General features: G+C 38.0%; 1 protein-coding gene and 1 pseudogene across 1 annotated transcript; one reads left to right on the forward strand and one right to left on the reverse strand.

Moving 5' to 3' along the window:
* Positions 1 to 485: 485 nt before the first annotated feature.
* Positions 486 to 9877, reverse strand: LOC132129722 (E3 ubiquitin-protein ligase NRDP1-like). The gene is made up of 7 exons (XM_059541414.1): positions 9740 to 9877; positions 7470 to 7569; positions 4905 to 5020; positions 4032 to 4303; positions 3686 to 3821; positions 3426 to 3529; positions 486 to 2776 (listed from the first exon to the last, which is right to left on the reverse strand). Exons 3-7 carry the CDS (start codon positions 4992 to 4994, stop codon positions 2422 to 2424), a joined length of 957 nt encoding a protein of 318 aa, XP_059397397.1. The 5' UTR covers positions 4995 to 5020; positions 7470 to 7569; positions 9740 to 9877; the 3' UTR covers positions 486 to 2421.
* Positions 9878 to 10159: 282 nt separating this feature from the next.
* LOC132129543 (zinc transporter ZIP5-like) lies at positions 10160 to 21948 on the forward strand (annotated as a pseudogene).
* Positions 21949 to 23685: the final 1737 nt, after the last annotated feature.

The raw sequence follows: 23685 nt of genomic DNA on the forward strand, positions 1-23685 counted from the left end.
CAGTGTATTTCGTGTTGAGCAGAAGCTGGTAATGCTTGAACAAGTTGACATTCCGATCCTCACTAGTACTATAATGGGCTTGATTAAAATGACTTGCAGTATTAGTGGCTATGTGCTGGTCAAAGAAAATTCCAACAACAGGAGGATTATTCCTGCATGCACATTAATGTGTGTTTGGCCTCAAAACACTGAACAGAGATCAGCAGATAGAAGGGACCACAGTCACCAAATAGCAATAATAAGAGTTAATTTAGCTGAAAATTATGGTATATGGCAGCAGAACTATTTGAAAACTCTATGGACTGCTCAATTTAACAAATAAATTGCACTTTAGTGACATTGTGGGGTAGAACAGAGGAAAAACATCAAAAACATGAGGAAGTAAGCTCTTTCTCTGGGCATCTTTTTTTTTAAACAGCTGATGTAAACACAATCAACAAAAAGTTCCTACTGCTGTATTAATAATAAAGACAAAGACACCGGTGTCATATTGCAAAATCAATTATATTTATTCATATTCTGTCAGTAACCCACAACACAAAAGCAAGAATAAAAGACAAAAACAAACAAAGAGAAGAATGCCACATCCACGGACAATGCTGCAGCGGGAAACATGAGCTCTTTGAACATTTCATCCCTGACATCAGATGATAAAACCTGAGAGTCAAGAAAGTCTTGAATGTCGAATAAGAGATAACGCATCGGTCTCATTAAATCAAACACAAAAAAAGTGAACTTTTATTTCATGAATGATACGGAAGGAGATCAGATCCATCAGAACCAAGAAGTGAAACACATTGGGTCGTGTTTAATCTCTCCAACTTCTGGGTGTGATTGCGAGACGATGTTCAGAGAAGCCATGTGATGAAAGTTTCGAATGTAGTGTGATAAGGCAAAGTTCACAGACATTTCTTCCTAATTGACATAGACCTGGATGAATATTGCTGAGTTAAACATTCTGGGTCAATAGTTTTCAGCTCTTATTAAACATTTTCAAATAAGCTACTGTAAACAACGCAATGAGCTTTCAGGTCTATGTAACACTGAAGCAGATGACACACAATAGCTCTGAAGATACATTTGAGAATCGCTGCTATTGGCTGCACTTACATTTTCAGCATCCGTGCAACGACAACAAACAAAAAAGCAAGCATGATGTGCACACAACACAATAAAACTTTGGTTGCAGAGACAAATATCGCACAACAAAAATGTAACTGATTATATAATCAACTATGTACAAATAAGGTACGGAAAATATGCAAAATAAATTCTTAAACTACTTATCCAGGAGTCAACTGCACAATATACACAAACATTCAACCGTTCCATCTCTCTTTATTGTTTGAAATTCAAGAGGTGCTGTGGTAAATGATGGATAAAAAACGGTTCTGATGTAAACCACAGTAAACAGGTCCTGATATGGTTGAGCATCTGCAGGAGATCACACAGACATGTTTTACATCAGCTGTAGTTTGGTCATTTTTCACAATGTTTTTATACTTCATATTCGATTCACAAGCTTTTCATCCATAATTTCTGGTTTTGCATTTGGTGAATCTACAAGAAAAAAAACTTTGAGGTCACTAAGACCGGCTTTAAGAAAAAAAATCTGGTTCTGATTAATAGTGTAATAGCCAGAGATGCTTTTAGAAAACAATAAAAATAAAAAAATAATAAAATGATTATTTCCGGAGGAAATTTAATTGAAAATGAAAGCGTAGAATAAAAGGTATCAAATCAGCCGTTGATTTCCATCATATACATCCTTTGCATTACTCTTTCCACAAACATCTTCACAAAACGAGATTCATGACATCTTGTTTTTCCAATCACCACACAGTGCAAACACCGAGCAGAGTTCTTTATCTACCAAACTTTCATCATAGCTCTATTGAAAAAACAAAAAACATCACTGAGATCCATGGGAGTTAAAACACTCTACTCTAAATCGCAAACTGAGATGAAGACAGCAAAAAAGTCCACTACTCTAGTAGAACAAGAACATATATTTGTTTATATTTCTTTATCATCTGTATTTACAAGAATCTTAACTTGTCTTAAGCTGTGAGTGACATATATTTGCTGTCAAGAGGGAAATAAATGTTAAAGGGGAAATTAGACATCACTTCAAATCCTTTTGATTTCAATGTTAATGTTAAAACATACGTGTACCATCATCCCTGATAATGTTTCAAGTTGGTTTTTGTCTTTAGGGTCCACTTTTTGAAAAATGTCCATTTAAGGCAAAGAGAACAGGGAATGCTGGAGGTCCACGAGCGGAGAACATCTCTGCCTGTAGCCTTCCTTAAAATTTGAGGTAACGACTGCCAAAAAAGTCTTGATATTTTTAGAGGGATAAACTGAGAATTTTTTAGAGGGGAGAATCAATTCAGTCTCTGGCATCCACCTATGTACAGACTATAAGATCTCCTCAACACCATGAGCGAAGATCATAACCAACCCCGGTTCCAGAATCATATCTTCACCCATGTGCTGGTTTTCACAGGCCATCACCACCACGGCCTGCTTACCCGGAATGCGCTTGGCCACATAGTTTTCGTAATACCGGCGGTTCATCTGCCGTGTCTCCAGCGTGGCCAAGCCTTGGGGCCAGTTGCGCTCGTGGGCGTTCTCGATGAGGTCATTCACGATTGACAATGGGCATCCACTGTCTATGAGCGATCGTTTGATGACGGCCTGGAGGACGGCGTCGGGTGTGGAGATCATTCCTCCCCAGCGGGTCACGCGAGCGGGCTGGAGAGAGTTCACCCACCTGTGACCAAACAAGAGTAGTTAGTTAGAAAGTCATCTAATGATAAATTATGGGATTAGCATTATTACTTACTCAACAGTAATTAACCAGTTTTCAAGAGCAATTTACATACTCATTGTTTACATAGTAGACTGATATTTTATCCACTGCACAATACAAATAACTAGGTATATGGCCTTAGCCTTATTCTTTTGACAAATATATTATAAATAAATATATGTATATATAAGTATATATAACTTTAACATTCAAAAGTTTGGTGTCAGTAATTTTTAAGAAATGAATACTTTCATTTAACAATGATGCATTAAACTGATGAAAAGTGTAAAAAGAGACTTAAACTGTTACAAATTATTTATATTTCAAATAAATGTTTTTCTGTTGAACTTTCAAGTCATAAAAAAAAAAGATTTCCACAAAAATATTAAACAGCGCAATGGTTTTAATTTAAACGGTTGTAATTGTTATAATAAATTAAATAATATTTCACAATATTACTGTTTGTGTGTATGTATGTATGTATGTATAATATATATATATATATATATATATATATATAAATAAACAAACTGTATAAATATTTTAAACCATTAAACTTATCTTGAAATCATATGGACTTTAAAAGTTTTAGGAAAAGAACATCACTCACTCTAGGATCTCATTGTACTCTATGCTCTCCTCCAGGTTCTGCAAGTTAGGGTTAGCGCTGCGTATTGCTCGCATGTAAGCTTTCAGGAGCTGGATGTCACGTTTCTGAATAACAGAAATCAATCAAGAATATTAACAACCTGTGCTGTGTGCTGATCGGGGCAGAGATTCAATAATTGTTAAATAAAAAAGAAAATCTATATGACAGGGATATTTACGTAGCCTCATGATAAAGCAAAAAACAAAAAACACTGGTCTGACCTGTTCTGCAAGTTGGTGCTTGTGCTCAGCTGCAGTCTTCTCTAGATCTGCAATCTTGGTCTGCTGTTGCTGCACGACACTGCGTAGGTGCTTAATACAGTTGTGATTGGGCACCTCATCTTTGGGCATTTCTAGCCTGGAGAGTAAAAAAGTTAATGTGATTAAAATGTCAAACAGTCATTGAAGACAATTAAGGGCTGCTCACAGATGGTGCATTCCTGCATTAAAAAGCAGCTTGATGCAGAGCTGAAAAAGACACTGAAAAAGCAGTAAACCATGGCACTACAGTCAAACACATCCATACAGCACATGGGCTAAGTGAGAACTAAATGAATATGGTAGATACCCGCAGCCTTCTTCACATGTGACTGGTCGTTTGGGGTTGTGCTCGCAGCCCTTGAGATGTGATTGCAGCTGGTCGAGCCGAAGGGTGGCCGTGCAGCCGAAGCCGGCGTTATCACAGGAGATCTGCAGCTTGGAAAGCATGTTACGCATGATGCGGGGAACGGGTCGAAGATGGGCAAGAGTCACCACAGTGCGGTCCACAGGGCAGCTCTGCTGCTGTGCAAACCACTGTGTGATGCAGGCGTTACAGAATGCATGCTCACAATGCGGGGCCTGAGAGAACAGACAGATTGATCAGGGTGGAACCTGAACTCAATGCCTATAGATTTTTCTTGCTGAAGTGCATTTTTCAGACATTTTGCACTGTGTATTTGTTCTGATGTTAAAAAAGGAAAAAAAGAGCAAAATAAATCCATTGGGAAAGACATTAATTTCTAAATAAAATAAAAAATTATAATAAAATAACTAACTTTACTACTAATAATAATACAATTTTATTGTATTTATTAATAATTAAATAACTAATTTAACAATAATAATAATTCTACTATTTTATTAATTAATAAAATAACTAACTGGATAATAAAGTATTACTGTTCTTATTTTATCATATTATCATTGATTTTAAGAAATAATAACTGTATTAATATTTTGTATCATTTTTTATTCTTTTTATAAATTTAACATTGTGTGTATACGCTTCACTGTAAGAAATATATAGCCTGTAGATTTCCTCAATTCCCTAACCCTTTTATTTATTTATTTTATTTTTTATAAAAAAAATAAAATTTTGTACCCTTGTGAGACACAATCACACAATGATCTTGAAGAAATGATAGTTGAATTTGAAATTTGCAGTTGAATAAATATCGACCTGCACTGGCTCCTCCAGCACCCCGCTGCAGATGGGACATAACAGATCCTCGTCCACCTCTCCCTGGAACCTGGTGACGTCGTACCCCATGGCACATTACCAGAAACCTTTGATATCTGAAATGAAGCAGGCAGGAAGAGTGTGTTGAGAGAACTCAATCAAATGCCTGCCAATCGCCTCGGAGACAGAGATGCATGAGAAGAACTGGACGTACAACAGAATGAAACTGAAAACGTATAGCCTTTGCTGGCCATTTTTAACTGAACACTAAAACCAGCACAAGAACAGAAGAACCGTGAAAGCAGACTTCAAAAGGATTTCAACCAATGTTTTATCAGAGTTTCTTTCAGGTTTTTTTTTTTTTTTAAACAGCTGGTGTGAAAATGTCAAATTTGTCAAATGATAAAATAATAAGATCTTCTGGATAATCAAAATCATAAATGCACTACACGATTAAGAGCAGCATATGTTCAAACATATGGTCAAACAAATATTGGGAAAAGAGTCACTGAACAATTTGTTAATTAATCAGATTGAACTTTTTAACAATACTTCAATTCTATGGCCACTGGTGACGCAGCCTTAAAATGTGGCCAAACCAAGGCACAGCTTTCACTTTGCTTGTAGGACAGTCTTTGTGCCAGGAGCATGTTGATGATGCTTTAAAACGGAGGTTTCAGAACAAAACTCCTTAGAAGCACTAAAGGTAAACTGATAGAGGTTTAATGAACATGGCATTTTGAGCTGACCATGGAGGAACTCAATGTCCCACTACAATAAAGATGTAACATAATCGCATTTCCTGTAAAAAGGTGACCTTCTTTTTGTTCTTTGTAGAGACACTAGGTCTACACAGCTCTCTCAAGTGAAAAATGCAATGGCTGTGTGTTTGTGTGTATGCTGAGACTACTAATGTGCCATTAAAGAAATATGGGCCCACTCTGAAGTGTGGCAGCCCACTTAGAACCCCTATCATAATAGGAAACCATTCTGAGTGGCCTAGAGATTGCATTAAGGTTAATAATGCGAGGATAGAAATTTCACCTCTTTCCTGACTTCATTTTGAGAAACTGCAAACTAGAAACGCCATCGTTAAACAGTTAAGTGTCCAAAAGCAGGTCTGATACGATAAAAACAAGAAGTAATAAAAAAAAAACCATCACTTACAATAGGTTTTTGTCCTAACCAGTTGCGACAAGCATCAAGACATTTTGTCCGTCGGTTTCTATTTTTTCATAACAATCAAAATCAACTTCCATTTAGCTGTATATTTAACATTAAATACACCATGATAGCTTGTGACTGTATCATTTACTTTGTTGCAAGTAAACATATAATGGAAGTAAACTCACAATAATCACTACTTAAAGAATTATCACAAAATCGACATACCTTTCTCAATCTGAATATATTTGAGTGTTTTCACTGCCAATTTACTGTTTTGGTATTAGCTTTTTAGGATAAACTCATTCCTAGACCACAAATAAAGCCTTTTTCCTATTAGCCAGAATACGCTCCTAAGTGAACCGGATTTTATGGTGGAAATCATTACTTTATTAACGCCTATATAGAATTACATCTGTGTTAGGACCACTGTTGGGAACATTACTTTAAAAAAGTAATTAGTTATAGTTACTCACTACTTGTTCCAAAAAGTAACCAAGTTAGTAACTGAATTACTCTATAATAAAAGTAAGTCGTTACCAGGGAAAGTAACTATTTGCTTTACTGTATAAAATAAAAAAAAACGTTTTTTTTTTTTTTTTTGGAGCAGTTTTAACAAGTCAGTTAAAATGAGTAGAACAGACAGGTGTTCGTACATAACTTTCGATATTTATTGCACGTCAACAGACAGGAAGAGTTTTATTCTAGACTATACTGGACAAAGTATTATCTTTGTAAGAAAAGTGTTTTTGGCCACTAGCTTTGTAGATGCGTGTGTATCACATTACATGCACGTTCTTGCCTTTGACCGCAATGAATTTGAAGTAGTGCTTATATCTCCACCTTGAAAATGCCAACTTTTCATCGGATTGCTCCAGACTCGCCATCTCTGCTGCTGCAAATCTCTCTTTAGCTGTTGCGTTCGTGCGTGTGTTTGGCACCGCTGGTGTAAAAACACTGGCTCTGATAGGCTACCATGAAACACATGACTCTGCCTTAGCCAATCATAATCGCTTATCTCGTTATTAACCCACCTCCTTACTCGCTGTGTGAGCCAGGGGTGCGTTCGGATAAATAAATGCATAGTAACGCACCACATTTTACGCCTACTAATGTTAACGGCGTTGTAACGACGGGAAAAGTAATTAGTTAGATTAACCAGTTACTGAAAAAATAACATCGTTATTTTAAACGGCTATATTCCAAACACTGGTTAGGACAGATAGAAAGCAGACCTTTTAATATCACAGAACAGAAAAGATTTAAACCAGACTAAAATGCATTAACTTCTATGAAATATGCATGATCTGAGTGATTATATAACAAATAGTAGCATTAAAGAAGTACAAAACATTTTCTCTGCTACTGTATAATGTGAAACAAAGAAATGTACATTCATACCTCACGAAAGCACAGCCCTCATGATCCCTGTACAATGAGTCCTCCTCATGTGTCAGGTGGACAAGGCGATCTTCCTTACAATGCAAGGCTGAACATCCCCCTTAAGAAAGAGAAAACAAGACAAGACATCCATTATGATGCAATCAATGCACTGCTGTTTATTTCAATACTATTTAATGAAGTTTTAAAAAGCCTGTTTGAAACATTTCCTGGAATCTTCAGAAAAGTTTGGCGTATTTAGTGTCAATTAGGCCTTTCCATTTCAAGACGTTTTGAATACTATGGTCGTCATCATTTAAGCTTATGGATGCTTTTTCCTCCCACTTTGTCTCTTGAGTGGAAATCCAAAACCATTAATGCCTTGATGCATTGTAATCGAATTAAGAGCCGACTCATTTAAGAGCCTGACGATGTATGGTTAGAAGCTACACAAGCACACTCAATTACAGGGCTGGACAGTATGACGTGTAATGAAGTGAGAGAATTTTGCAATATATATTTGTGTGGCCATCAGTAGGCAGAGCTTCGAGAGCAATTAAGAAGCAATGACTCAAATGTGGCTCATCCAGTCAAGAGTCTGCCTGGCAGGCGAAAAAAAATCCTACAAAATTACTTTTAGCTTTGTATAGGGACCAAATCATCATAGAGGCTTGTGGCTGGTCTGACAGTAAGTAACCACCCAGTACACACTATAGCAACACCCTGGTAACCATCCATTACACCCTAGCATTGCAATGAGTTTTCACTCAGTGGAATCACAATAACTTGTGTTTTCAGGATGGTGTGTGTGAACCTGAGCCTTTTCCACAGCCTATTGAAACAAAGCAGATGTAGTCAGCCAGGATTAGACATGTGATATAAAGCACCTTTATCCAGCAGCACTAAATTGTTTAGATGGAATCTAATAAGTCATAAAAAACAAGATGGGGAATGCTGGGAGTTAGTACACAGATCAATGCTCTAAATTTGAATTTAAAATCCAAAGGGAAAAAAGGGTCCGTTTTATGTAGACACAGCATCTCTTCAGATTCATAACAGTTCTGTGAGGGGTGGTGTTGTGTCCCTGTAGGCTCGTGGTGACCTAATTTTAGCTTGTCTAAGCAGACGATGGGGTGTGGGTGTTATAGCAACGTTCTCCCCTCAACCCCCATTTTAGAGATGGCGTTCCTTGCTTTCATTCAGTAAAGATCTGGTTTTAATGGCATGGATGCATGATCACCAAGAGCACATCCAGGAGTGCACTGCTGAGCTGGCTCACGTTTACCAGTGTCCAAAGCGCTTTGTTACATTTATTTTTGGACCACGTATTGGATGACAGATCTGACAAACCCCTAAATAAGTATGAGACCATAATATTCTAACCTAACAGTTTTGATGCTGCAAAATGGTGGCTGTTTTTCTCTCTCTCTCTACACACACACACACACACACACACACATACATACATACATACATATATGAGTATGTGTGTTTCTGCACCAAAAATGTATATAAACATGACACTGCAGTCCTGTCTCTCAGCAGCATATAATATGGAATAATGTTATGGGTTAATGTTAAATGTACAGATGTAGCCATTTAAACAATATGCATATTGATACATTACAGACAGCCAGCCATGAATATGAATACAATGTCACGCTGGATTCAGACAGACAAGCTAACTGTACTTCTGACCAGACAGGACATGACAAAACAGCTGCAAACATCTGTACGGCTAATAAACCTCCTGGCGATAAAAAAAAAAAGCTCATGCCAGCCTGAAACGCGTCTACTGATGTGTTTGAGCGAATAGGCGCTTACCATTAGCCAGCTCGCTAACGATGCTGTATAAATACAACCAACATAATCAATCATCACAGCCACGGGCCTTCCTTACTGAGTTCGAGTCTTTTTTATATTTTTATATTAAAATGAGTGAATCTCTTTTATTCACTGTAAAATTCCATTTAAAGTGAATGCGTCGATGTTGAGAAGCTAGCGTGGCTAACTAGCACGAAATCCAACTAACGTTAACGTTAGCTGAGGCATTCCATGCCGAAAAAGCAACTTTGGTCTAAACATTGCACCACACGTCCATGAATGTCACATTACAAATTCTAGCCACCACTAAAAAAACCTGTAAATGTCATTTAAATACTGTTCTGATCAAATAAAGTCTTGTGTTCATGATTCGTCACTGTATTTGCCTCAAGTTTGTGCTACTATCCGGTAATTTTACAAGTCGACATAAATAAAGCGTTGAAAATCACCCAGCTTGACTGTAATACCTGTTCCCGTAGATCGCGGTATTCCTCCAAAGCTTAATTTGATTGCTGGACTTCGAGCCTGTGATATTTGCAGTGATCTTAGATGGCTGATTTCTCTTCCTGAGCCGAGCGGACGAAGAAGTCTGACTGAATCAGCTGCTGCGCCTACAGGACAGAGTGTGTGTGGAGAAGCAAGCCTAGCTGATGTACATATTACATGCATACTAATCTAAGAGCATCTATCCATCCATCTATCCATCTATCTATCTATCTAATCTGTCTGTCATCTCTACAACATTAATTTACTTGGGCATGCCAAAGTAGGGCTGCAGTGGGCCAATACTTACATTTGACAGGATAAAAGTGAGAATGTGTTGATTGTACATCAAACAGTCATGAAGTAAGTTGATCAATGCCTTTCCAGTCATGTGATCTCCAATAGGCTTAAAGCTGTCTGCTGGTGAAACATTAACCTCCTCTTCATAAAACAATGAGCCATGCTTCATTCCTAGACAGTAGGATACAGGAGAAGATACTGGAGATCATGTAATGGGCTTAAGAGACTGCAAAAAAAAAATCATGGGTGGAAAGACAGTCTGGTAAAGTGTTTATCAGTTAAAGCATAAATTGTTTAAGATGGCATCTTTAAACACTTTGCATGACTTTGAAATGTGCTTTCTGTACGCTTTTGATTTAAGAGTCTTAATCTTAAATTTTAATTTCTATATACTGATCTGATGTTGCTCTTTCATAGCACAGAATGTTTTGTATGTTTCTATGAAATGCAATGTAATTAGATATACCTGACCTTGGTAGACGTTGGTTCCTTTGGGAAATTTGAGACATTGTTGAGATTTCTTCTAAACTTTAGGAGAAACACATGAGAGTATAAGGATTATTTTCTCAGAGGAATCATCTGAGAAGCAGAAGCAAACTTAAGCAAGTCTCAGTTTTGTCTCCCTTAAATCTCATTCTATCTAGAAGGAACATGTGAGGTATTCCAGAGGTCTCACTCATGATTTTTACAGTCTGTATCGTAATTTATTTAGTAATAACTGTAATTGGGATTGATTTAGAAATGTCTATTGAATCATGCTTGTTTAATAAAAATTAGGGCTGGGTATCAATCAGGGAATCAGGGTTTCTTCCGTCCATTCCAAATCCGTTTTCAATAAAAAAACAGAAAACGAAAAGACTCAAGAGGATTCAAGAACATGAATTCAATAACGAGAAATTGAAAAATGGCTCGTTTATTCGTTATTCCGTTAAGTTTAACAAACGGAAAACGAGTTTTTGGCTCGATTTCTCATTTTGTCGTGGGGTTTACAAATAGGTTTATGGCTTCAATATTTAATTCGCACTTGTGGGCGGCGCTGAAACGCTGCTTTCATCTGACTGGTCGAATCGCTCCGCCTTCAGCTCGGTCTCTTCATTCTTTTAGAATAAGAGTTTTATAGGAGTAATGTCTGAAACCACCACTCACTGTTAATTAGCATACTATTTGAAACAGTTGTGGCTGGACACATAATTCGTGCTGCTGTGACTTGCAAGTGACCCCTTTAAATTATTTCTAGGTTATAGTATTGTATGAATATTGTCCCACTGTAAATACAGTGCAAATAGTTCTGTCTCCTTGGATAAAAGTGAAGTGGAAATAAAAATCAATAATAGACTGAACAGTTCCATGATAATATGTCTTTAACATTTACCACTCTCGTCTTTTAAGTCTAAAGGCACTGGGTAGGTGTGTGCGACATTAATAATTAATTGGGAAAATTAATATAGTTCAATTTGTGAAATAAATTAGCAATATTAGTTTTATTACATACTAAATTGAATGATGTTTCTCTTTTAGTCTTCTTTGTTGGCCTTGAGAAAGCCAACATATATTTGAATATTATTATAATTTATTATGAGAGTAATTGACAACGACTAAAATTTTAATGTTTCACCAAATTCAGCTCAGATCTTCAGACTCGTCCGACTCGTTGCTGTAACTGGTCAAGACTTTTTCCTTCTCAAAAAATCCTAGTGACTTTCATTATCTGAGCAATGAAGGTCTTACACTTAATGTCCACTAGAGGGGGAGACAGGATTTCTATTTACGTAAGTTTAAATGACAAATAAATACATGAATTTCATGTGTACTACCATGAATATGCCATATCTGTGTACAAGAATAAACTTCACACTTCAAGCTGTAGTTAAAACTTCTCATTCTGGCTTTTTCAACCTACCTCGCAATTTATTTTAAGATATTTTTATTCACACTGGTTTATGCATTTAATGTTTGTCCATCTGGAACTTTTATTCTTCATGAGCTGTACATTTTAAGATGTACTCGGTGTTGATAAATCACATGCACTGAATGTAAAGAGCTAATGTCAGGACTCTCAGTCCTCCTCCTGGATGGCCAGTGTCCAGCAAAGTTTAGCTATCCCAAATAAACACACCTAAGCTAAGCAAGGTCTTCAGGATCAGTAGCAATGTCCAAGCAAGTGTATTGGAGCTGAACTCTGCAGAACATGGTTCTTCCAGTTCAGGACTGGGTTTTAAATCTATAAATGAATTTGTACAGTTGGGTGTCTGCATGCAGAGGTGTACTTCAGTAAGTACAATGTAAACTGTAATCTATAAAGACAAAATCTTCAGATCAGCATTTAGGCCACTGCCTTGAGGTCTCCATCCATTGGTCAAAACAGACCTCGCACCCCACCACACTCCTGCTAGCTGTCAACATTAACTGCGGCTGGTGCCAAATAAAAATTATTATGTATCCCTTGTGCATTGTTCATGTTTCGTTATGTTCGGGATGAAAACATCCACTCAATTAAACTGCTATAAAAATGTATCAGATAATTTTTTTTTTCAATATTTTTTTTGCATAAATCTATTAATCAACCTCAGTCCTGATCAAAACTACCAAATGTTTTTTTTTTTAAATCCAAGATTTTAACTCTTTAATTGCCAAGTTCATAAATGATGTCACTGATTTGGGGGGAAAAACAAACAAAATGACTTATTTTCAATATAAAAGTAATTGTGGCTGGATTTTTTATCACAGTCTTGGGCATGTCAAAGATTAGTAACAAGATTGGCTTTGATGCATTTTTAGTTTTTGTGCAGCATTAGATTTATTTTATTCTTTCCCTAATTTATTGTTGGTGGCTGTTTTTGCCCCATTGACTTCCATTATAATGACATTTTTGATTGCAAAGCCATGACATATAATCATGCATTCTTGATTGTTTGTGGTTTTCCCTGTTGGGAAGAGGTATAATTTTTTATTTTTACAGTTGATCACTAGGTGAGACCATCAACCCTTTAGATAGGCCTGTTCAAAAAAAGCTTAGTTTCTGACTTTTATATGAAGCTATATGGAGTATAACAGCATATTATATTGTGTGTGTAAGAGAGAGAGAGAGAGAGAGAGAGAGAGAGAGAGAGAAAGAGAGAGTGTGAGAGAGACCTTTGCGCACTTACCTTGATGTATTTGAGAAAATCTAAATGTACACCTCAGCTCTCAGAACTACATGGAGTAAACAAAAGTGTATTTATGCACCTGCTGCCTTTTAATGGTGGTGATAAGTATAGACTAAACAAAAGCAAAGTACATGGATTTAAACACTTGCATGCCATCCTGCTGGTCATTTGATGGTGAGAAGAGCAGCAAGCAATACGATAAAGGGCTTGACTTGAACCAAAGTTTTAGAAGGAGCTTGACCCCTCCAGTGAGCTGCAGCTTATTTGAAGTTGGTATTGCATTTTGGTCCATAATAAATTATGTTCAAAGTAGTTTTTTTTTTACAAGATTTAAAGGTTTTAAACTGGCTTTACCATCAAGAAAAGACAAGCATTTCACACATAGGCCATCCGTACTTTTCACCATCAAAAGGCAGTAGGTGCATAAACACACTTCTTTTTTTATTGTTTACTCCATGTAGTTCTGAGAGCTGAGGTGCACATTTGGATTTTTTCAGATACATCAAGGTGAATGCACAAAGGTCTCTCTTACACTCTTTCTCTCTCTCTCTCTCTCTCTCTCTCATTCTCTCTCTCTCTCTCTCTCTCTCTCTCTCACACACACACACACACACTATAATTTTGCACAGGCCTAAAGGGTTAATAGTCCCGCCTAGTGATCAACTGTAAAAAAATAACAAATGTTACTTCTTCCCAACAGGGACAACCACCAACAATCAAGAATCTCACACAAACAAACGCTATAATTTGCTGTTATACTCCTTATACAAGCCAGAAACTAAGCCTTTTTTGCACAGGCCTATCTAAAGGGTTAATGGTCCCACCTAGTGATCAACTGTAAAAATAAAATTGTTTACCTCTTCCCAAAAAGGAAAACCACAAACAATCAAGAGTGCATGATTATATGGTGTCATGGCTTTGCAATCAAATAATGTCGTTATAATGGAAGTCAATGGGGCAAAAACAGCTACCAACAATAAATGAGGGAGAAAAATTTAAATCTAATGCTGCACAAAAACTAACAATACACCAAAGCCAATCTTGTTACTAATCTTTGACATGCCCAAGACTGACATAAAAGGAAAAAAAAAATATCCAGTCCACAATCACTTTTTATCTTGAAAATATGTCATTTTGTGTGTGTTTTTTTCTCAAATCAGTGACATCATTTATGAACTTGGTAATGAAAGAGTTAAAATCTTAGATTTTTTTTTTTTACATTTGGTAGTTTTGATCAGGACTGAGGTTGATTAATAGATTTATGCAAAAAAAAAAAAAAATAGGGAAAAAAAATCTGATACATTTTTACAGCAGTTTAATTTAGTGGATGTTTTCAATCCCGAACATAACGAAAGGGTAGTGAATTTGCCCACAGTGTACTGTTGAGTTTTTGAAAGATTTCAAGCATTTTCCCAAAATATGTGTCAAAATAAGATTTGTCACCAAAAATCATTCCATTAGCTGAAACAAAGAGAAAGTTGTGGCCAAAATAAGACAACTTTATCCCCTAGTGGACGAAAACGTCCCCAACAACGCATAAGGGGTATTATGTAACAGCAAGTCATTTGTGCAAGAACATTTGACTTGCAGTTTTCCAAAACGTAATCATTTTTATTTGGCACCAGCTGTAGTAGTTAATGTTGTTTTATATTATACAGCTATCATTGAGCTAAGTTATACCCCCTCCCACCCCATCTATCATTGAAGAACCTGTGTTACACAGATATGGCATATTCATGGTAGTACACATGAAATTAATGTATTTATTTGTCATTTAAACTTACGTAAATAGAAATCCTGTCTCCCCCTTTAGTGGACATTAAAGGGACAATAAGTAACTTTTTAGGTATTTCACAATGCCTGGCAGATCATAAATGGTCATTGTGGCTCCTGGATGAGCTTTCATCCAGCTGTCACAGCAGTTGTATACCAGCCTCTTCAGTGGCCCATATACACTGCGATCCAAGGGCTGCAGCTTATGGGAACAGTGTGGGGGGAATGAGAGGAGGACGATGCCATGGCCCTTGCAAAAATCAATCCCCTCCACAGAAAGGTGGGAGGTATGGTTGTCCAGAATTAGCAGCACTTTTGACTCCAGTGAGGACTTGGTGTGAGTCTGGAAGTGCTTGAGGAAGACCAAAAAGTCCTCCCCTTGCATCCACCCAGACCCATTTGCTGTGCCGATACAGCCAGGAGGGCCATTGCTGGTAAAGGAAGGGTGGATTTTTTTCCGGGGGAAGATGAACATTGGTGGGATGGAATTCCCCTGCACAGGCACAGGCACAGGCACAGGCACAGGCAAGTGTAATTAGTGTCCCCCGCTCTGCAGAGGTGACTGCATCTACTTGCTTGACTCCCTTTCTAGCCACAATTTTTTCAGGATTTTGCACTGTGGTGATTCCTGTATAGAAAAATATTATGTCATTTAGTGTTTTTATTCTGTAATGCTTTTATTTTGTAAAGCTGTGAGCCTCTGGAAGGTGTTTCTGAGGGAGATATAGATAATTTCCACCACACCTGTTTCATCCATGTTCCAGATATCCTGTGCAGCAAATCTGTGTTTGTCCAGGACAGAATACAAGTTGTCAAAAAACTTATTGATGTTTGTCTCATTGAAACTTGTAGCCCGTGAGAGGCTTGTAGCCTGAGGGCTTCTTATGGAGAGAGTGGGGTGCCTCTTCAAAAATGTTGTGAACCAGTCGGCTCCAGCCATCCCGTTCTCTGCCCAGGTTTAAGGGTACCTGCATCTGTAGGTCTTTGCCAAATCATAGGCAAACTTCCGGACCTAAATTATATAAATTTGGTAATTAGTTTAATACATAACAATGTATGTAGGCCTACATACCATAGCCTACTCTAGCTTAATACATATCTAGCCTACATCCTTTGGGCTCAATCCATAATACAAATCAGCTGCCTGCATTAGGTAGTCTCTTAAGAGGAGCTCCTGCTCTAGTGTGAAAGCCCTTTTTGGAGTCCAGTATCCAACTCTGGAAAGTGTCTTTGATCCCTGGCTCCTCTTCTTGTGGAATCGGTGCAGGGACAGGCGTTACAACTGTCCCAGTACCACCAACCATGTTTTCATCTCATGTGAGCTAGCTTGACTGCTCTGCAACAAACATGTGAACAAACAATTGCCCAGAATTATTGCACATCATTGTCTTTATATTCTTTATTGACGGATTGCACAGGTTCGATTGGCAATGGGCTTCTTTACACTGCCTGCACATGTGCAATTGTGCTTTTGAAGACTACTGACCACGCGCACCTGTCCGCTCGGTCGTCTGCTCAGAGCCTCGGCACACACTCTCCGATGGCGATTTTTAGTCACGCCTATCTAGCGGTCCATAGCGGACTCGTGGACGCAGAAAGTATGAGCCAGGCGGCAAGGAAGCCGACCGGAAGTTGAAGTCGGCCGGGTGCTGCCATCTTGTAGCAGAACTTCACTTGCGTTAGCATCCCATTGACCTCCCATTCATTTTGGCGTCACTTTGACAGCGAATAACTTTACATCTGAGGCGTTTAAAGACTCCATTTGTCCATTATTTATTTCTAAAGATACACGACAAAGTATAAAGGGCTCCATTGCCTTCTATGTTAAATTATGGCCCCGTAGAAACAGTTTTTGTAAAAATAGGCTAACGATTGCGTCATAACCACTCGACTCTCTGTCGCATTACCGTACAGACAGAAGGAGAAGCTCGCAGGCAATTAACTTAATATGGCGTACTGGCGTTACATTTTAAAATACTATGCAAAATAATTAATCAGAATACTTACTCCTGCTCACTCATGCCAAAGAACTCCCCGCTCAGGCTCGCCGTCTCTGCAAGATTAACGATGGCAGTTTGCACGCACAGCTACTAGAAGATGTACATCTGTCGGAAAGGTTGCTGACGTCATCAAGCTTAGTTTGAGTCTGCGCGTCAGAAACGGAAGTACTAAAAATAGCTAAAACTGGGCTTCACTTGTCTCAATCGAGTTTCAATGGGGTCGCTGTGTCCATTTCTTTTACTGTCTATGAGTATAAGAGGCTTTAAGATGCAGTCTGTAAGACGCGCACGGGAGCATGACTTGACGTGCGACACTGCAGAAAATGTGCGTTCACAAATGTAGCCTATGTTGATCCAAATATGGAAAGCACTTTAGAATTTAATAATATGAGGTTCTCTCCAGAGATGTTTTGCCACATTTCTTCAATTAGGGATGATTGCTGCGTAGTATGTGGTGTTTCCATTTGCTTGAATTTCTTCAAATGAGTTACGGGACAAACCGAAAATCCTCCTTCACTACTGATACTGCGACTATTCTTTTTTGTAGGTGTTCAGGCGCTGGCATTCTCCACATTAATTTTTTTCTCACTTTTACCGAACTAATGGCTGTTGATGACTATTTGAATTGAATTCTGCGCGCTTGTATTTGTTCGCAATGTTATGTGTTATGTCCTACATTTTTTTCAAATAATGTAAAAAATAAAATTAATTGTAAAACGAAGTTTTTGTGCGTGTGTGTGTGTTCAGCATATGGTGGGCCACATTTGAATTCGTGACGGGCCGCGGGTTGAGAGCCACTGCTTTTGAATGAATGAATGACAGGTTCGTTGGTAACATCGCACAAGGCACATAAGAGGGTGACATCTAGTGGAGAAGATTTGTAATTAGATTAACGCTAATCTTACGTTCAATATCTGCGGAAATAAATATGGGAAAAAATCGATTCATGGCCTTTGAGAATCGATTTTGAATCGACCACATTTTAAAAAACAATTAATCGAAAAAACAATTTTTTTACCCAGCCCTAATAAAAATTGTGTTGTATTGAATGCTGAGGCCCACATGCTAAAATTAGTCCTGTTTATTTTCCCAAAGGACAACTCTGAGCTTCAATCTTCTGCTCTACCACTGTATGATTTTTGTGATGATACCAGCCATCCTCTTACTGGCAACGCATGTTCAGGTCAACAAGAAAGAGAGCACACAAGTCAAATCTACACAAGAACACTTAGAGGACGCTTTTGAAGAGCAGGTACATTTGGATGATTCTGTCAAAACATAACGTTTAAGTAACCAAAGATTGTTTTTGCCGCTTGTCTTTGAGAATCAACAATTTACTCGTCCCTACATGTCTGGTAAAGTAGATCTACCACATTCCTTAAAGGGGTTTTTCCAAAACATAAAGAGATCCAGTGCAAAAATCTTGTCAACAATGACTGATGCAATCAATCAAATTTAACTAGGTTAGAGTTGTAGTTTTAGTTCATATGTTGAAAGCACTATCATTAAGACACTGCCATGTGTGGACCTTGAAAATGATGTCTGTTGGTAAAATAGTCATCTGATCTTCTTTCAAGGGCTACTACTTGCAATGCCTGTTCCTTCAGCATGGGGACAATGGGACTTTGACCTATGAGGGTCTGCAGAAGCTGCTTGGCAGTTTAGGTCTTGGGGAGGTCAGTGTCCTGGAGATCCGACCTGGTGGAGTGAAGCATTCTTCTCAACCCCAAACCCATTCCCACTCACACGAAGACCATCATCATCCTCAAAGGACCACATACTCACCTCCACTCAAAGAAAGGTAAGATGGCTAACGCATCGTTGTAATCTTCCCTACACTTTCATTCTACAATCTTATTTACACTGTAGTTTGTGTCTATAAAGTTAACTTTTTAATATGTAACCTTTTATCCCCACAAAACCAGAGAGGAATTTCACTGTATTTGATGATCTGGTTATTGTTTGCGGAGGACTAACCATTAAAATATTCAGTCTTAGACCTCAAATTGAATCAGTGATGAGTGAATCTCCTGCAGAATGGGGTCACTCAGACAATTTTCCACACCTTGGTCTAAGACACAAACTGGAAGAAAATGTGTCTCCACTGCCAGACCATCCGACAGAGAAACACCTTCATGGGAATGTGAGTATTTACTCCTAAACTTCCTGTTAGAGTGTTACGAATGGACAAAGTCTACCACTGAATTCTCTTCACTATCACATGACCAAAGGTCTGTTGATATCTTTGGACAGAAAAATTCAATCTGTTGTCCTTTCCTGTTCTGTGTGAGGTACACAGACTCATTCTATTTTGACATCACCAGACATCTATTTTGGAGAGAGATAATAATCATATAAGAGGTCTCTGCTGAGAAGACTGGTTTAAGCCGGTTAGTGCTTTTCTACCTGCTGAGCCAGAATATGATATAATTCTTTATATCTGCAAAACTCTGGCAAAAAGCCTGCAAAGCTGGTTGACCATCATAAATCTTCTGGTGATGCTGGTTGATCAGATCTTGTTGGTTAAACTACTGAGGAAGCCTTTCTGGACTAACTGCACCAACTGTGGATTAGCATCTACATCACAATATGTGCAATATGTAAATTAATACTTAAGTATGGAAGCCTTTTTCTTCTAAATTATGAGATACTTATCGTTATCTTTATCGTTATCGTTCTTGGTGTGAACGGGCCTTAATACAATAAAGCCAGGCTTCATTATAGCAAAATAAATACAGTTTACACAGAGTTTTGCCTGTGTATTATTTTAAAATGTTTAATAAGGAAATAAACAGTCCATTACAACGCACAAAACCATCGGCCTATAGTGACATTATCATTGCAACGGTACAGAAATATTACCACTTAAAGTCCTCTGAGGTAATTTTCACTAAAGCTGATAACTGATACACATCGTGGCATCAGTTGTGTTCGTAGAAAACAAGAGAAAGTGAGTCTGCAGTGTGATAAGGGAGACATTGAAGTAGCGCAAGCTTTGAATGACCAATCATAATGGAGAATTTCAGAGCCCTCACATTTCTTACTCCCTTACTGCAGTGTATAAATGTTACTCAGCTTCTGTGGAACTTCGGCCTGGGCCAAGCGTCCCATATCACTCCTGCCCATTTCACCTTCCTGTGCCCTGCCCTCGTGTTCCAGATTGTAAAGTGTGATATCAGAATCAATTATGTTTTCACGATAGTGCAGGTTAAACACAGTCATTGTGTCTCAGCACTAGGATGGGCCTAGTGGGCCTAAATATTGTTTGTGATTTCAGGCCATCTTCAGTCAACACAACATCAGGCTGCTGTTTTCATGGGTCTGAGAGTGTTGGGAGGACTTTACCTTCTATTTGTCTTTGAGAGCCTTCTGGGACTTAAACAACATTTCAAGGTAAGTTTCACCTGTTGAGACTTTAATCTTGACTCGCTGACAAAAGAGATGTGGAGAGGTTTTCCAATTTATGGATTTATTTTCCCATTTGACCCCTTCAAACATCTTCAAACATAATTTAAAGAAAAGGAAACATGATGGAGAGTCTGGAAGGGAGCTGGATACACTGCAGGTTGTTTATTTTCAGACATGAGAGAGCAAACCAAAAAGAAAATCATGAATGATTGTGGAACGTATAAATTAATTTGAACTCTGTCATAGGTACCTCAACAGCCAATCAGAATGAGAGTGCAGGGCATGGCCATTCTCATGGGCAGCCTGGACCAGGGAAGATGGACATCAGAAGCATGGCATGGATGGTGGTCATGGGAGATGGGATGCATAACCTTACAGATGGACTAGCCATTGGTACATAAAAGTTATAACTGATTAAAATTTCATTTAGAAACAAAGTTATTTTTTATTCTGATAATAAATTTAACTTGAACATTTTCATGTTCTCTAGGTGTTGCATTTTCTCAGAGTCTGACAGGTGGACTCAGCACAACGATTGCTGTTTTCTGTCATGAGTTTCCGCATGAGTTACGTGTGTTTGAGTCATTTCTATTATGTATGTTCATTATGAAAGATCAATATTGCACATATATATATTTATTTCTTTGCTTGTGTCTGCAGGTGATTTGGCGGTGCTGTTAGCTGCAGGCTGGCCTGTACGCAGACTGGCTGTGTTTAGCGTCATCTCTGCTCTGCTGGGCTTTGTTGGCGTTTTAACAGGAACTGCACTGGGAAACCAGTGGGCCACACACTCACCTTAGATTCTCAACATCACCGCTGGGGTCTTCCTTTATGTTGCTCTTGCTGACATGGTAATCATTTTGATTACAGTAATGTTAATCTATGACTTCTTCATTTTTATCTTTAAAAGCTAATATATTCCATAACAGTCATATTGACTAAAATGTCTTTATATAAGTTAAAGTTGTGATTCTGTTTCTTTAGATGCCTGAAATGCTCCATGGTGATGCTGGATCTCTGGGCCCTCTGAAGCGCTTCCTCCTGCAGAGTCTGGGCCTGCTGATAGGGGGCGCATCATGCTTTGCATTGCCCTCTTTGAGAACCACATTGCTGTTAGCCTGGGAGAAGTCTAAGGAAATAAATACTATCCAAATGAGATCCTCAGGATGTCACACCAGAATTTCCATGCAAGCAGCAGTATTATGTACATATATCATCCCATAATGAACTACTGTGTGGATATTCTGAAGAAAGTGAACTAAATGGATTGCTATAAATAGAGATACAGTGGGATGAACTCCTTTATACACATCCTTGGGCGACTACTTCTCAACCTAAGCTGAATTTCTTAATTTTAAATAGGAGGGGAGGTTGGGTTGGACTTCTTACTGAATGATGACATCTACAGAAAATTCCAGGGCTCAGCTAAATTGAATGGTCTGATGAAAGAGATTCTGTCCTTCGAGTTGAATGCTGTGTTGCCAGTATGCCTTTTATTATGTAAATGTTTCTGTCTTGCAACTTGCTTTTTAATGATGTATTAAACCTGGCTGTTGTTAAAATGATAAAAAAAAAAAAGCACATTGTTTCTTGTGTTTCTAGCACAAATGTGTTCATGAATTTATAGCCACCGTAAAGTTATGGCTGTTGGTTGTAATGTTATATTGGTTATAATTTTATTATAATTTTTTACAAATCTGAATTAAGCAATTATTGCAAAATAACATTTTACAAAGTAAAATGAAAAATCTAATTGTTCTAAATAAAAAAAATTGATCTCTTCTTGACATATGGTCATAGTCATATGTGGATGCTTATTCCTGCAACCAGAGCGGTTTTAAAAAAGTAAACATTCCTATATGATGTGATATCATGTAATATTTAGACTGTTACAACATGCTGACATTCTGTAGTGTTCAGTGCAACAGAAGACACACAACAACAACTTATATGAAGCAATAGCATTTTATTTCAACATTACCAATTCTAAGCCACGATACTGAATGACAAGACCTACTGGCTGCAGCAGTTCATGAACCTGACTAACAAAAACATGGGATTTTTTTTGTCTTTAAAGTCAGAGAGACCGATTCATTTTTAATAAGCTCAAATTAAAAATTATTGTGTTCTTTCTTACTTAAATACATGTACAGAGTTTCACATCTGTTAGTAACAAGTAACCATTCACAAGCTCATACTATGAATTAACAAGGCAAAGTGCTTTCAGGATTGCATTGTCACATAAGGAAATGAATGGCTTGAGGTCTTTTAGTGGGGTTGAAAGGGTGAGGGTTCTCCTTCCTCAGGTCTAGGAGGGGTCACATGACTGTTCAAACAGATTCAGGCAGAATCCACAGAATTCGCCCCGTGCCCCAGGTCCGAAACAGATATGTACAAAGGTACAAAGTTGTCAGGGTGGTGGACAGCTATCGCTAATTAGCCAGTGACCGGCGTAGTGTTTTTGGAATGGTGTAAGGCTAGGGAACTCTACATACCCCATATTTTAGTACAGAATAAATGTGCATAACTCAAACCAACCAACCCCCTTTCAAACCCCCACCACCAGTAGAAAATTGAGTTGTTGCTTCAGTACCAAAGTCATACAACCAACCACGCACTCTACTGAACTCGACCAGATACACGTACATACCACGAAGAGCTGTAAACTTGAGTTCAGAGCGCTCACAGTGAACATTTAGAAGTGAGAGAAAGTGAAAGAGACAGAAACGGAGGGAAAAACGAACACGAATGTAAACGCCAGCTATTATAGGCTGATATTTTCCCGTTTTTTTTTTCAAAGAAAAAAGAAAAATGAAAGAAGCAATAGCGGCAAGACACATATGACATCATTTGAAATATAATGGGGAAGTTGGATTTGAAAAAAAGAAAAAAAAAAAAATCATAATACAGTCTGGCTTCACATTCCAGTGGTACTCTGTTGTGTTTACACTAACAATTATCATGTTACACACAGACAGACACGCAGTCAAGTACGCTAACTGTTGTCTTATATCACCGATTGTTGGTTAGAAGTTCTATATCTGTTCCATATACATATACATTTCCATTTGTCAACAATTGGTGGTTTTCTCAATGCAACAAGCTGTAACACAGAGGTAGGATAATGCTACTTAAAATGCCTCACGTTTCGCTAAATCTAAACCATTGTGTCAGCGATGGGTCAGGCCTGAAGCGGAGCGGCAGGTTTTTTTACGCAAGCAAGTGGTGATCTTGGTTGATACGGAATTGGTGTGATGTCATAGACCCTGCAATGGTCTCAGGCTTCTGCTGGTGATGGTATCT

This window comes from Carassius carassius, chromosome 46, assembly GCF_963082965.1.
Source record: "Carassius carassius chromosome 46, fCarCar2.1, whole genome shotgun sequence".
Taxonomy (NCBI): domain Eukaryota; kingdom Metazoa; phylum Chordata; class Actinopteri; order Cypriniformes; family Cyprinidae; genus Carassius; species Carassius carassius.